At 42.4% G+C, this 15,713-nt stretch overlaps 1 protein-coding gene across 1 annotated transcript; it reads left to right on the top strand.

Moving 5' to 3' along the window:
- Nucleotides 1-63: 63 nt before the first annotated feature.
- borea (Borealin) lies at nt 64-5,670 on the top strand. Its single transcript, NM_001140616.1, is given in 11 exon segments — nt 64-156; nt 402-493; nt 617-745; nt 1,507-1,553; nt 1,681-1,756; nt 1,841-1,914; nt 2,126-2,205; nt 2,290-2,385; nt 2,564-2,693; nt 4,374-4,460; nt 5,118-5,670. Coding segments are annotated over 10 exon segments (843 nt in total). The 5' UTR covers nt 64-156; nt 402-405; the 3' UTR covers nt 5,154-5,670.
- Nucleotides 5,671-15,713: the final 10,043 nt, after the last annotated feature.

Genomic DNA, 15,713 nt, shown 5'->3' with positions numbered 1-15,713 from the left:
ATAGGTCAAAAATGACGCCAAGCAAAAGCGTATCCTTATTGGCTGATCGCCGGCATTTTCTGCGTCTGCGTGGAAATTTGAAAATTTCGCCAACTGGAAAGAGAGGGAGCAGCAGGATTAACTCGCTAACTAGAAAAATAAAGAAAACATCGCCAGGTAAATCATCATGAAATTAAATGTGTCAAACAATCTCAATGTTTAGAATAACATTGCATTGTATGTATTTCAAATCTGAAGTGAAAGTCATTTTTAAACGGGTAGCAATCAATCTGGCTAACTACTAACGTTAGCGATGCATGCCAAGCTAACAACATTTCCGGAAAAGGGCTAGCTAACAGTAACTAGCAACATTTTACCTGTTTTGCACCATTACTAATTTAGTGTACGTTACCAATGTACAGAGTCATGGGACGACCAAAGAGGACGACCAAACAACGTAAAAATCCCAAGTTGGACAAATTGGAGGCTTTTCTCGAAGATTTCGACAGTGAGGGTATGGATGACAAAGAACATGTAGATGCAAGTTTGCTGCTAGCCATTAACATTATATGAACATAAAACAACGTTTGTGAATTCACTTTGGTGTAACTTATCCAATCACACGTTGTCTTTGCAGTTAAAACCGTTGTTGAAAGGCTGAAGGAGAAGACAAACAGCCTCCTGAAAGATGCAGACAACTTCTACAACATGGCTGTGATCAAGATGCCTAAGGCAGTGAGACAGATGAACTGGCTTGAGCATTGTGGTAAGTTAGATGGCTAGCTAAGTGAAGAAGCATGCACCTGACTGTTCTCTCAGCTACCGCACAGCAAGCGCCAAGTCTAGGAGCGCCAAGTCTAGGTCCAAAAGGCTCAACAGCTACCAGCAAGCCACTAGACTGTTGAACAGTTACTCAAATGGCTACCTGGACTATTTGCATTGACCCCTCCCCTTTTGTGCTGCTGCTTTTTAATATGTATATATTTTTTAAACTAGAAGTCATTTAAGAAAATTGGTATTTACAATGATGGCCTAGGAACAGTGGGTTAACTGCCTTGTTCAGGGGCAGAACGACAGATTTTTTTACCTTGTCAGCTCGGGGATTCGATCTAGCAACCTTTCGGTTACTGGGCCAAAACTCTAACCACTAGGCTACCTGCCGCCCCACTCGCTGTTTATTATCTATGCATAGTTACTTTACCCCTACCTACATGTACATATTACCTCGACTAACCTGTACCCTGCACATTGACTCTGTTCCGGTACCCCCTGTATATAGCCTCACTCGTTATTTATTTTATTGCAACTTTTTTTGTTGGACTTTTTTTGGGGTAAAATGTAGATACTATTTTAACTCTTATTTTTCTTAACTGCATCGTTGGTTGAGGGCTTAAGTAAGCATTTCACGGTAAGGCCTACACCGGTTGTATTCGGCGCATGTGACATGATTTTAATTTCGATTTGGCGAAAGGTGGGTTAGAGATATGTTTTATCTGACAAACTGCCACTTCTCCTTCATCCCTTCAGAGTCAGAGAAACCAAAGTCACCCGTGTCACCAGTGGAGGATGCCAAGGTGGGTTTTCTAAATTAAAATGGAATATTTCATAAACTGTTGGTTTTTAAGTCGGGCCATGGTTTTGACACCACAGAAAATGTCACCCAGCCAGAGTCGCTCTTCACTCTTATTTGTCTACTTCCAGAAAGTAGAGGAGGCTGCCCAAGTGGAGAGCATTATGGCTGAAGTCCATACTATTCCCCCCAAGACTGTTAAAAAAGGTAAGTATTTGCTACATACCAGCTAGGTTATGTGTCTCCTTTGAATCCCACTGGATGTTAAAGTTACTCTGCTCCCCTCTGCAGCAACGTTGAAAAGGGGTGGAGCCAGGACAAGTTCAGAGGATGAGGAGAACACTATTACGGCCACAGGGAAGAAGGTTAGTGCTGTATTTTTTTGGCAAGGTTAGGGAGACTTACCGTGTGTTTAGTTTCACAGACTCAATGTAGTCCTCAATAGCCTCCTTTCTTTTAGGCTCTTGCATTTTATTCCAAATTATAGCCCAAGTCATAATTAGTGCCAAGCCATGTCTAGCTCAAGCTGAAGACTTGCACTGTTGCCTCATCGCCCATTTCTTCTCTATTTCTCAGGGTAAATCAACTAGGAAACCTCCGACGTCAAAGAGAGCCAAAGCACTGTCAGTCAGCAAGCGGAACTCGTCCATCAGAAAGTAAGACCCTTTCAGACGGAATCTGCAAATATTTTAGCATGTGTTAGTGTGACTTGCTAATATTAATTTGCCACTTGTGTTCAGGTCCAGTAGGAAGCCACTGGTCACTCCTTCTAGGAACATGTTGGACAATTCCCTCATGGGCCCTACCCCTCTCATCACACCACGCTTCGACTCCAGGTAAAGTGGCAGTAGGTAATGTTCTGCGGCTTGTCCATGACAAGTTTTGCCTAAAGCTGGTTGTTGTTTAGAGAACAGTCTATCCAATCTTTCCCCTAGTAAAACGTTCCAGTTGGGACACTTTGGGTACCACTGTGCTAGTGGACACTGCTTGACTTGTCGTCGTCATATATCCCAGGCTTCCCAAGACCCCAGCGGTGAGGATACCCCGCCACAAGGAGAGGGTTTACAGTATCTCGGTCAACGGCTCCCCCATCTCAGGAGGCAGTAATGATATCGTCATCAATGTCCCTGTGGGGAACGGAGAGGTAAGCGGGCTACCATCAGCCTTCCATTTTTAGACTGATCCTTACTGAACAGTATGCACGACCATCTGACTTGGCTAAATACCCTCACTAACCCCTGTTTGTTACATGTGTACAATTATTTCCATGACATAATACAACAAATATATATATTTTGGATTCACCAATGTAGACATTTTCAAATATATGCAACTTAAGTTTTATATCATAATTTCAAATTGAAAGATTTGTCATCAGCACACTGCTGAGAGAATCCTATTTGAATCAGAAAAAGATACTCATATGTTAGTTAAGATATACAAAACCTTACAGAGAACCTATCCAACTGACAATCTCTAAGGAAAAAATAGAAACTATTGGAACCAAGACTTAAAAATAACTGATATTGGCAAAAGATGGAGACAGCCTATAGGGAGGAGGTCAGAGACCTAGCAGTGTGGTGCCAGGACAAAAACCTCTCCCTCAACTTGAGCAGGACAAAGGAGCTGATCGTGGACTACAGGAAAAGGAGGGCCGAACACACCCCCATTCACATTGACGAGGCTGTAGTGGAGCGGGTCGAGAGTTTCAAGTTCATTAGTGAGGTCGGGCACTGATGTTGGGAGATTAGGCCTGGCTCGCAGTCGGCGTTCCAATTCATCCAAAAGGTGTTCGATGGGGTTGATGTCAGGGCTCTGTGCAGGCCATTCAAGTTCTTCCACACCGATCTCGACAAATAATTTTTGTATGGACCTCGCTTTGTGCTGCTTTGTCATGCTGAAACAGGTAAGGGCCTTCCCCAAACTGTTGCCACAAAGTTGAAAGCACAGAATCGTCTAGAATTTCATTGTATGCTGTAGCGTTAAGATTTCACTTCACTGAAACTAAGGGACCTAACCCGAACAATGAAAAACCGCCCCAGGAATAATGATTTCTCCAACAAACTTTACAGTTGGCACCGGGCAGGTAGTGTTCTCCTGGCATCCGCCAAACTGATTTGTCCGCCAGATGGTGAAGTGTGATTTATCACTTCAGAGAACACGTTTCAACTGCCCCAAACTCCAATGGCGGCGAGCTTTACACCACTCCAGCTGACGCTTGGCATTGTGATCTGAGGCTTGTGTGCGGTTGCTCGTCCATGGAAACCCATTTCATGAAGCTCCCGACGAACAGTTCTTGTGCTGATGTTGCTTCCAGAGGCAGTTTGGAACTCTGTAGTGAGTGTTACAAATGAGGGCAGACTATTTTTACACGCTTCAGCACTCGGTGATCCCATTTTGTGAGCTTGTGTGGCCTATCACTTTGTGGCTGAGCCGCGAAGTGTTGCTTCTAGAGTTTTCCACTTCACAATAACAGCACTTACAGTTCACTGTGGCAGCTCTAGCGGGGAAGAAATTTGACAAACTCACTTGTTGGAAAGGTGGCATCCTATGACAGTGCCACGTTGAAAGTCACTGAGCTCTTCAGGAAAGCCATTCTACTGACAATATTTGTCTATGGAGATTGCATGGCTGTGTGCTTAGATTTATACACCTCTCAGCAACGGGTTTGGCTGAAATAGCCGAATCCACTAATTTGAAGGCGTGTATGTATGTATATGTATATATATATATGTGTGTGTGTACTTGACCACGTGATTGATTGGCACATTTCCTGTGTGTTAAGATAAAGTTCCTCTGCTGACCTGAGTATTTTTGGTTCCAGAGCATTCAGCTGCTGGCCAGTCAGATGGACACTGTGGACCTGGGACAGCTGGATGAGACAGCCATGAGGAGCATCCGTCTGCTTCAGGTATGGTCTTCACCAAATAGAACTATACAATATGGCCATATCTATATGTCATGCTTCTAACAGAAGAAAAAGGGATGCATTATGCGTAACCGTAAAAGCAGTTGAAAGCGAACAGGTTATGGAGAAATCTCCAAACGATGTACACTAAAGATTACATTTGCACATCAACGGTCCAATTTACATATCTGGATCGGGGTGCGCCATTTGAAAGCTTGTTCTTCTGCCAACATGACTAGCTAAGTGTCAAAATAAGAGCGAGTGTTGAGCTTTCACAAGGCACTTTAGAGATGCATTGTCATTTTGGTTGGCCCAAACGGGAGTTGTGTGGGCATTCAGGTATATCTTTCATGGCAAATTCTCCTCACAGTATGTGCTCATTTTGTTCAGAACAACCCTGAATATAACGCCATCCCATCTTTCAGTACTGTAAATGGTATGTGTTTTTGTTATATAGAAATGTGAATTGCACATCGTATGGGTGTTTTATAATGCGGTATCTATTATAATCCTCCACCTGTCTTCTTTCAGAACACGTCTGTCTAGGACGGCGTTTACATATTCCTCATGTTTACTGAGCAGTTTTGAAGTGGATTTCTTTGTCAAACCTGTGTAAACAGTAGCCGTTAGCATAACTCCCGTTCACTTTTCTCTCCACAGAACCGCCTCACAACGCTGTGTGAATCCTCCGAATGACCTCTTCACCGTATGGCCTTTTTTTGTACACGAAAAAGTCTCTGTATATTTCTCTTTTAATACATAGTTGTTAATAGCTGTCAAATCTGCTTTTGTGTAGTTATCTTAGCGCTCTTTACTGTTATGGTTTAAATGTTTTCAAATGGATGCCAAGCATGTGAGACCAAACATGGAACGGGCTATTTTTCAGGGATGCAGTCTTCCATATGAAATAAATGTCAAGATTTAATATGAGCAACGTTAATAAACCCCTAACTACACTTCCCCTCAAGTAGTCTAACATGTTTTAAAGTTACTTGTGTGCCCTGTGAGTGAAAGAGAAGGATATGCTGCATGCCTTCGTCTCATCAATAACACTTTGTCTGTCCTCTTGTGGTTGAGGTTTGCCAGTTCAACTTGTATTGTACCGTGTGGATGAGGAAATGTTTAGAGGTCCATGCATTTTAGATTTATTCAGTGAAATTTTACAATACTTTGTTTTAATGTAAATATAATTTACTTTTCTCAAAGTAAACTCAACTCTCTCTGGTGAATGTCTTTATTTGTGTTGGGGAACCACTGCTTTCTGTTTGTAGCCTAGATGAAGATCAAATGTATTTGTCACACACATGGTTAGCAGGTGTTAATGCAAGTGTAGCGAAATGCTTGTGCTTCTAGTTCCGACCGTGCAGTAATATCTAACAAGTAATATAACCTAACAATTTCACAACTACCTTATATACACACACGTGTAAAGGAATGAATACGAATATGTACATAAAAATAAATGAGTGATGGCCGAACGGCATAGACAAGATGCAATAGAGTACAGTATATACATATGAGATGAGCAATGCAGGGTATGAAAACATTATGAAGTGACATTGTTTAATTAAAGTGGGTAGTGATACATTTAATTACATCAGATGCCAAGATGTAATAGCGTACAGTATATACATATGAGATGAGTAATGTAGGGTAAGTAAACATTATATAAAGTGGCTAGTGATAAATTGATTACATAAATTTTACCATTATTAAAGTGGGTGGAGTTGAGTCAGTATGTTGGCAGCAGCCACTCAATGTTAGTGATGGCTGTTTAACAGTCTGATGGCCTTGAGATAGAAGCTGTTTTTCAGTCTCTCGGGCCCAGCTTTGATGCACCTGTACTGACCTCGCCTTCTGGATGATAGTGGGGTGAACAGGCAGTGGCTCGGGTGGTTGTTGTCCTTGATGATCTTTTTGGCCTTCCTGTGACATCGGGTGGTGTAGGTGTCCTGGAGGGCAGGTAGTTTGCACCCGGTGATGCGTTGTGCAGACCTCACTACCCTCTGGAGAGCCTTCCGGTTGTGGGCGGAGCAGTTGCTGTACCAGGCGGTGATGCAGCCCGACAGGATGCTCTCGATTGTGCATCTGTAAAAGTTTGAGTGTTTTTGGTGACAAGCCGAATTTCTTCAGCCTCCTGAGGTTGAAGAGGCACTGCTGCACCTTCTTCACCAAGCTGTCTGTGTTGGTGGACCATTTCAGTTTGTCCGTGATGTGTACGCCGAGGAACTTAACTCTCCACTACAACGACCTGGGGTCGTTCTGGTAATACAGTACAGAAATACAACCACCTTTTCATGTTTTCCCATTGCCATCATCGCTTCTATATGCTGTAATCACAGACAACTAGACAATACTGTTTGCCTGCTTAGATTCCCTGAGACCACCTGCCCATTTGTGTTTCTGGAGGGTGCATTATTCATGAAGACTCCAGGCAAATCAAGTTCCCATGGAATTCAATTTGTCGCTAAGTGTCAGTTTGACAGGTTTATGTACACGTTAAACATCAATGAGCAATAGCTTCACATGTTTCCATTAACTCTAGCTCTCACACTGGTCACAGCAGAAGGAACCCTGCCACACAGTTACCAGAATACGGGCTTGTAGAAGCTTCATTAAAATGTAGGGTGAAATGTGTGGGGTGCCAGACTGCTTTAAAAAGAAACTCTTATTCCACCAGAGCAGGGATTCAATCTGAGCCGCGTTGTCAAACTCACTGCACTTATTTTAATGGTAATTTAGTTGAAGAAAAAATCAGAGGAAAGATGTTCAAGAAACAACTTTAGTTCTTTGTAGAATGCATGCATTTACTGAATGCAAAACTAAATGTATGGGAACCATTGTTCATTTAAGTTACTCAATGGGGAGTTGAAACATCAATGAGTGACAATCCAAAACATCAGATATCCTCTTGTACAAAAAAAATAAAGACCAAAAGCATGAACTGATGAAATGTCACAATTAATAGCAATATAAATTGCATAATGGTAGGTAGGTTTTAGGCTCGGTTGCAAGATGGTTCATGATCAAAATGTTGAAATTAGTAGATAAATTCCTAAATTAATGCTTAAATAACTACTCATAACTTTCCCTGGAACATTCTGTGTGGCTTTTGGCACAACAATTACCCATATTGCACCACCCCTTTGTTAGAGTTTAGATTTGGTATTTGTTGTTTATATGCATGCAGTATTGAGTACAGAACATATTGTGTGCAATGTGAGTAATACACAATTCCACCACAAAGAGGCAGTGTCATACTGCTATATGAGCCGTTTCTAAAACAGCAGATTAGTGTTCTGTCCTTGGAGTTTCAAGCCCAGCCATAACTCCCTCCTGGCAATCAAACAAATACCCTCTATCCCGAACACCAAAAGGTCAAATTATCCATGTCAGTTTAACATCATTCTCCACTGCTGTTTCGCTGAGCGGGATTGAGCACAAAAACACAGTCGGATGGCCCTTCTTTAAATCTCCTATCTGTCAGGATGAGACACAGATCACCCAAAGATGAAGTACATTTGATGGTAAAAACAGAGTAGAGAGAATGAGAGGAATGGTGGGTCTTTGCTTGTTTCCTGGCACTGGGAGAGAGGGATGAATGGGAGACAGGGCAGACGGGAGAGATGAAGCATGGCGAGACTGAGATGAGTGTATTGGGGAAAATAAAGCGATAGAGAGAACTACGGCACAAGCATAGATCCAAGGTGAAGATGGTCTGACTGTCTTCAGTCAGAGACAAACAGAGCAAGAACTAATAAAAAGGAGAGGGAGGGGAGCTTCCAGCCGCATGGCGGTCACGCAGTTTCATCTGAGCTCAATGGAAAGCTGTGATTTAGCAGGACTGAACTTGAGCACCTCTCAGTGGATGGAGAGAGACAGGGGGGGATTTGGTGATAATGGAGTCTCTTCCATCAGGAAGAGTGAGTGAATGAGGAGGGATTTATGATCATATCAAGGCCAGATCCGAGCATTACAGGCCATAATGACTCTGTTTGTTCTATGCTGTACCTGTGCTAAAGAGCGCGAGAAAGACGTAAAAGAGACGTGAAAGGAATAAAGAGTGTGATGTAGGAATAAGTGAAGTTCTTGCTCTTTTCTCCCAGGAGTACACAGGAGGATTGTTCAGCCTTTTCTCCCAGGAGTACACAGGATGATTGTTCAGGCTTTTCTCTGCCTCATTTCCTTCATTTTAACCCTATAGCCTTTCTCTAGCTCTCCCTCTTACGCACGCACGCACACTTTCTTCAAAGCCTCAACACGTCTATCCTCCCCAGTGAGCGAGTGTGCGTGCACACTTTCACCTAGAATAGGCCCGTTGTCCCTTAGCTCACTGTACACACATGCACACTCCCAGGTCCCCTCACTGTCCCCTGTTTATTTATGCCCCAGCCACAATACAGGGATTAATTTCTCAAAGCCGATTTGAGCTCTGGCACGCTTCCTTTCAACCAAAGAGCTGGAGCAACTTTAGTACTGGGGGAAGTTTCCCCTTCACACTGGCTTAGAGGTGGACTCTTTCATCTTCTGAGGGAGGAGAGAGAGAGCGGCCCTTACCGATGCACAGCTGGGAGTCACTCAAGTCTTTACGTCGCTTCCTCTTCTCTCCCTCTTTTTTTGTTCACTCGCTCTTTCATTCAATCTCTCTGTGGCTCTATCCTCTTTTTTTGCTTCTCTCTCCTTACTTGTTGACTTGTCCTGGCCAATCAGTGCATGGGGTTTGAGGTTGAGGAGGAGCCATTTTATTAAGCTTGATTACGGGCCCGTACTGTATGCAAGCTTTTGAGTGACTGTGTGGTCCCAAGTCTGGGTTTAAGGGTCTCTTTTCCAAGCTTAAAAGGATAAACATTCAACATTGGCCATGCTGTCAATCCAGCATTACTTCTGCCGTGCTCAAAACAACTGGAAATTCAGAACTGGGAAATGTGACTTCAGTGAGTTCAAGACAACTGCGAACTCTGGAAAAAAAACAAGCTCAGACTGGGAAAATAAGTTTTGAACGATCATCCAACTCGGAATTGCAAGTCGGGAACTCGAGCATCTTTCTAGAGCTCCGACCTGAAGATCACTGACGTCATCATGATTCGACCTTGTTTTTTTCCAAGTTCCCAGTTGTCTTGAAAGCACCATAAATCCAGAGAATGCCAGACTTTGGAATCAAAATTTGCCCACAAAGGACCGCCGCGCCACCTTCCTGTTCAAGTGAACACAGCACAACAAGGTGAGTCCAAAAATGTCTTGTATGCTGCTGCATAAATTATGTAATATGCCAGGGAGATATGTATACTGTAGCTAAGAAAGTAATACTAAGTGTATGTTGTGTAGTAAACTATTAGTTGCCAATGTGCCACCCTAATAATTTGGTATTTTTCCTCCCTCACGACTTACTGTTCTGACTTGGTGGTACACATGTAGCCTATAGCCTATTTAAGATAAATGTAATCATTGAATATTGTAAGAGCTTTCATTGTCTGCTTATATGCCCCCTTTATTTATCCTACGGTTCTGACTTGGTGTACAGGGAGAATACTGTAAGAACAGCCCATGTTCTGAATTCTGTCGCTGTACATTTCAAAAGCGCTGAACAAATAGTTATATTGACTAAGTCTGTCCTAGCTCGCTCATTGTCTTCATTGACATTACGGATAACCTCTTATCTGCTCGCCGTCCCCTTATGCCATAGTTTGTACATATAAATTGTCAGTAAAAACCAAGTCAGCTATGTTTTTTTTAAAAGGCAGTAAATGAGGCTGAATGAACTGTTTCGCTGCCAGACAAGGCTCCGCTGATAGCCAGGTGTAGCAGTGGTAAGGTGTTGGGACCTTGCTATTGGGACTCTGCTGTTGGGATAGCTTTATGTAGGCCCTAACAGTTTGTAGGTACCGTTTGTCACCGTTATAGTACAATTAATATATTGTTTAGTGTTGTGTTGTGTAGTGGCTTTGCTGGCATGCATCTAAACATTATATACATTTTTCCCCACCAAGATTTGCATGTTAAAATCACCACTGGGTGTGTATAAACAATAACAAAAATGCAACCTACAGCAGTAGATATACTGTATTAGAATGAGCTATGTTAAGAATACAGTATATAAATACGTGAAAAACAGTAAAAAAGAAAACGAGGAGTGTCATGTGTTTAATGTCTCTATATATACTGTACATGGGACAGCAGCGTTGGCTGTGTATGTGTTTGGGAGTATGGCCTTAAGCATGTGTTAGTGTATATGTGACTGCAGGTGTCTGTGAGCTTGTGTGTGTGAGTGTGTGGGAGTATGTGTGCATAAAAATCAGGAAGGTACAGGGCAGAGTACTGGGCAGGTTGACGGCTAGTCATGGCTGTTCAACATTCTGATGGCCTGGTGATAGAAGCTGTTTCCAAGCCTGATGCACCTGTACCATCTGCCAGAAGGTAGCAGAGTGAACAGTCCGTGGCCCGTTTGGCTGAGGTCTTCAATGATCTTCTTGACTTCTTGGAGGGAAGGCAGCGTGCCCCCGATGGTGTGTTGGACTGACCGCACCACCCTCTGAAGAGCCATGCGGTTGAGGACGGTGCAGATGCTGTACGAAGCAGCGATGCAGCCCGACAGAATGCTCTCAATGGTGCATCTGTAGAAGTTTTATTGGCCATGTCGAATTTCTTCAGCCGCCTGAGGTAGCAGAGGCGCTGTTGTGCTTTTGTGATGGAACCATTTCAGGTCCTCAGTGATGTGCATGCCAAGGAACTTGAGGCTTTTAACCATCCCCACTGTGGCCCTGTCGATGTAGATGGGGGTGTGATCTCTGATCTGTCTCCTGTAGTCCACGATCAGCTCTTCACTCTAAAAAGAAAAGGTTCCTGGAGGATTCTTTAGGATAATTTAGTGAGAAAATTAACCTTAGGGTTCATTTAAGAACCTATACTCTGCCATCAGTTTGTTTTTTAACCTTTGTGTTTACAAAGGTTAAAAAACTTTGAAGAACCCTTGTCAATAGAGGGGTTAGTTTTGGAACCAGCAGTGCGCTTGTGAGTAAAGGGCATCGTGCGTATAATTAAGCAATAAGGCACAAGGAGGTGTGCTATATGGCCAATATACCACTGCTAATGGCTGTTCTTATACACGACAACGAGGAATGCTTGGATACAGCCCTTAGCCATGCTATATTGGCCATATACCACAAACCTCCGAGGTGCCTTATTGCTATTTTAAACTGGTTACCAACGTAATTAGAGCACTAAAAATAAAGGTTTTGTCATACCCGTGGTATATGGTCTGATATACCGCGGCTGTCAGCTAATCAGCATTCAGGGCTCGAACCGCCCAGTTTATAATTCAAATTAAGAAACGTTGGTCAAAAGACAACTGGAAGCAAGAAACAAGATTATGGTTGGAAAGATATTGTATGTACTGTGTAATTCCTTTGTCTTTTCCAGTGCTAACTGAATGGTGAATGTCTGGTGTAATCTTATCTTCTTTTTGTATGTGAGAAGATAAGTTGTTTCTTAGGGGAAGGGAAATGTTTTTTTTCTTCCATTCTGTATATTTGAACAAAATTCAACTCCAGTTTAAGAACTGGGATAAGCTACAAATCTCATTGTAAACTGAATTACATCATCAGTACGTTTCCACTGTCCATACCTTCCTACACCTTTAACACCATAGACAATATGATTACTCAGTTTATTTGGGCTATTAAAAGGACAAGGATTAACCTAGCTCGATTACAGGCTAAAACTTAGAAGGGAGGATTAAAGCTCCCTAATATATAATTATATCAAGAAGCCTTTATCAGCCCAAATAGGCTTTCCTTATTGAGAACTCTAATAGGCCAATTTGGGTTGACACGGAAGAAGAACTATATGTCCCATTTGGAGCATCATATTATCAGAGTCAACACTTAAATGTGGGACTGCAGAATCCCATAATGTCCCCTACTAACAAATATGGCATCAGATAAATGAGAGATATCTTCACCTTTCCTGACAAGCTCTGCTTCGTTATGGAACAACCATAAATACACATTAGGAGGACAGGTGGTTGTCTGGAAAGAGTGGTATATATTTTGTTTTAGCCTCAACACTAATACATTTTACTTTTGCTTTGAGTGTCAACTTGAATTTCAGTGTGGCTGTGGAAGACTGGTCCCTTGATGATGTCTGCAAGTGGCTGAGTACCTATGATCTCCATCCCATCATTCCAAGGCTCACAATCTGTCTGAAGAATGCCAACTCTATTCAAATTGTCCACTTTGCAACTAACATAATTTCTCTGTGTCCAGACTACTCACACATATTGGCATCTATCACCAGCAGGAACCACATTTTAACGTGAGCGATGTAGAGAGTCTGGCAGAGGCTGAACATGTTCAAGCCACAGAGATCAACACTGAGCAGCTAATGGATGGTCTGAAAAATAACATCTGTGTTCTTATTTAGAAAATCAGGGAAGAACACTGCATCCCAACTACGGTACAGAATAGCATTGTTGAGGACCTCAGAACCATTTTTTATACATGTATGACACACTACAGTGATGCCCTCAGGTTTCACCTTACAAATAAGCAAATACATGTGTCTGAAGATGATCTCAGGGACTTGCTTAACACCTCTGCAGTATTTGAGGAATGCATAAGCTCTGAGTGAATGCTGGAGCATTACTGTGTGAAATAATTGGTTTTGGTCAGGCCAATTGAAGGTTATAAAACAAGGTGATTTCAATACATCCCATTGGTCAGCATACAAAAAAAATTAAAAAATAGTAATGAAGAGGTCCGAGTCACCTTGAATCAAGACCAAAAGACACATGATGATATTCTGGAAGACTTTACTGACGGTGAATTGGTCAAATCAAATCCCACCCTAAGAAATCCGAGCCTCCGACTACAGTTCTATGTGGATTCATTGGGTGTTGTAAATCCACTGGGTTCTAAAAAAGGAAAGCACAAATTGACCACAGTGTATTTTAGATTAGGAAGTCTTGACCACAAGGATACTTCCCAACTCCAAAATATGTGCCTCCCCACATTGGTTCATCACTGCCTTATTCAAAAACAAGTTACCAATTACGAAGATGTATTCAAGCCTTTGATACGTGACATCCAGGAATTGGAAACACTGGGTGTGAAGTTATCATGCAATGGTGAAAACAAAACCTTCCGAGGCACAATCACAACAATCTCAGGAGATAACCTCCCAGCACTTGCAGTTGCATGTTTGAGCAAAAACGTTTCCTCTGGTCTGCAGTCTGCTTGGCTACCAAGGGGGACATTTGCTCAAAAATCCCTGAAGAGTAATTTACCATGCGTGACCCTCGATGTATGGTTTTTAAAAAGCTTATCGCTTCTCTCAGCTAAATCATGTGCCATCTGCAATTACCTATATGTTTGCACCAGACGTCATGCATGACCTTCATGAGGGCATCATACCCACAGTGCTCAGACTAGTACTACAACAACTGGTTCAAGAGAGGCAAATGACTCTTGCCAAGATTAACTTTTTTATGGCAAACGAGATGTCTTCTAAACCTGTGCCACTATCCGAGACAGTCCTAAGGAAGAAAGGCCAGTGCACACTTATCCATTTACTCCGCCAAATTATTTGTAGTCAAATAAAAAATGGCAGTGGTTGGGATCTCTATCTCCTGCTTCGAGAGATATCCGATATCATCTTGGCCCCAGTTTTAAGATCCTGGATCCCATGTCTGGCAGAAAGAAGAAAAAAAAAATCACTGAATTTCAAGCTCTCTTCCAGGAGCTGTTTCCAGGGAAGACAATCCCAAATATGCACTACCATGTCCACTAGCCTGCTACCTGCCTATGGACCTTTGATCCACCAGTCCATCATATGATTTGAAATGAAACACCAATATTTCAAGAGGCTCTCAGCAGTTGTTTGAAACTTTAAAAATATAACAAAGACCCTGGCAAAAAGACACCAGCTCAGACAACGCTGGGAGCAAACCAACAACAACTGCCTTGGCAACACAACCACACACTGTGCGGACATAAGAGACGTCCCCACTGCATGCACTTCCAAACTCTGCCTGTGCAGTAAGTGCCAGATTTGGAGAAGCCATCAGAGCAAAAATTGTCACCAAGACTAAAACCATTGCAGTGAACACGCAATACAATGTAGGAGACTATCTGATCATCGACACTGCTCATCCAGAAGAGATCCCCGTGTTCATGGAATTGTGTGGAATATAGTTTTCCTTGGTGCTTGCGTGGTAAAGTACTCGGAACCAGAGGCTGAGCCTTCTCTGGTCTCTCCTTCTCCCGTTACGGGGTCTGAGACGCAATAAAGCCTCTCTTGAAAAAGCTAAATCTTGACCCAGAAATTATAAACTATCGGCCTATATCGAATCTTCCATTCCTCTCAACATTTTTTGAAAAAGCTGTTGCGCAGCAACTCACTGCCTTCCTGAAGACAAACAATGTATACGAAACGCTTCAGTCTGGTTTTAGACCCCATCATAGCACTGAGACTGCACTTGTGAAGGTGGTAAATGACCTTTTAATGACATCAGACCGAGGCTCTGCATCTGTCCTCGTGCTCCTAGATCTTAGTGCTGCTTTTGATACCATCGATCACCACATTCTTTTGGAGAGATTGGAAACCCAAATTGGTCTACATGGACAAGTTCTGGCCTGGTTTAGATCTTATCTGTCGGAAAGATATCAGTTTGTCTCTGTGAATGGTTTGTCCTCCGACAAATCAACTGTAAATTTCGGTGTTCCTCAAGGTTCCGTTTTAGGACCACTATTGTTTTCACTATATATTTTACCTCTTGGGGATGTCATTCGAAAACATAATGTTAAATTTCACTGCTATGCGGATGACACACAGCTGTACATTTCAATGAAACACGGTGAAGCCCCAAAATTGCCCTCGCTAGAAGCCTGTGTTTCAGACATAAGGAAGTGGATGGCTGCAAACTTTCTACTTTTAAACTCGGACAAAACAGAGATGCTTGTTCTAGGTCCCAAGAAACAAAGAGATCTTCTGTTGAATCTGACAATTAATCTGGATGGTTGTACAGTCGTCTCAAATAAAACTGTGAAGGACCTCGGCGTTACTCTGGACCCTGATCTCTCTTTTGAAGAACATGTCAAGAATGTTTCAAGGACAGCTTTTTTCCATCTACGTAACATTGCAAAAATCAGAAACTTTCTGTCCAAAAATGATGCAGAAAAATGTATCCATGCTTTTGTTACTTCTAGGTTGGACTACTGCAATGCTCTACTTTCCGGCTACCCGGATAAAGCACTAAATAAA

This window comes from Salmo salar, chromosome ssa27 (assembly GCF_905237065.1).
Source record: "Salmo salar chromosome ssa27, Ssal_v3.1, whole genome shotgun sequence".
NCBI lineage: Eukaryota > Metazoa > Chordata > Actinopteri > Salmoniformes > Salmonidae > Salmo > Salmo salar.
The sequence above is the reverse complement of the archived record's forward strand: the minus strand, read 5'-3'. Positions and strand labels throughout refer to the sequence as shown.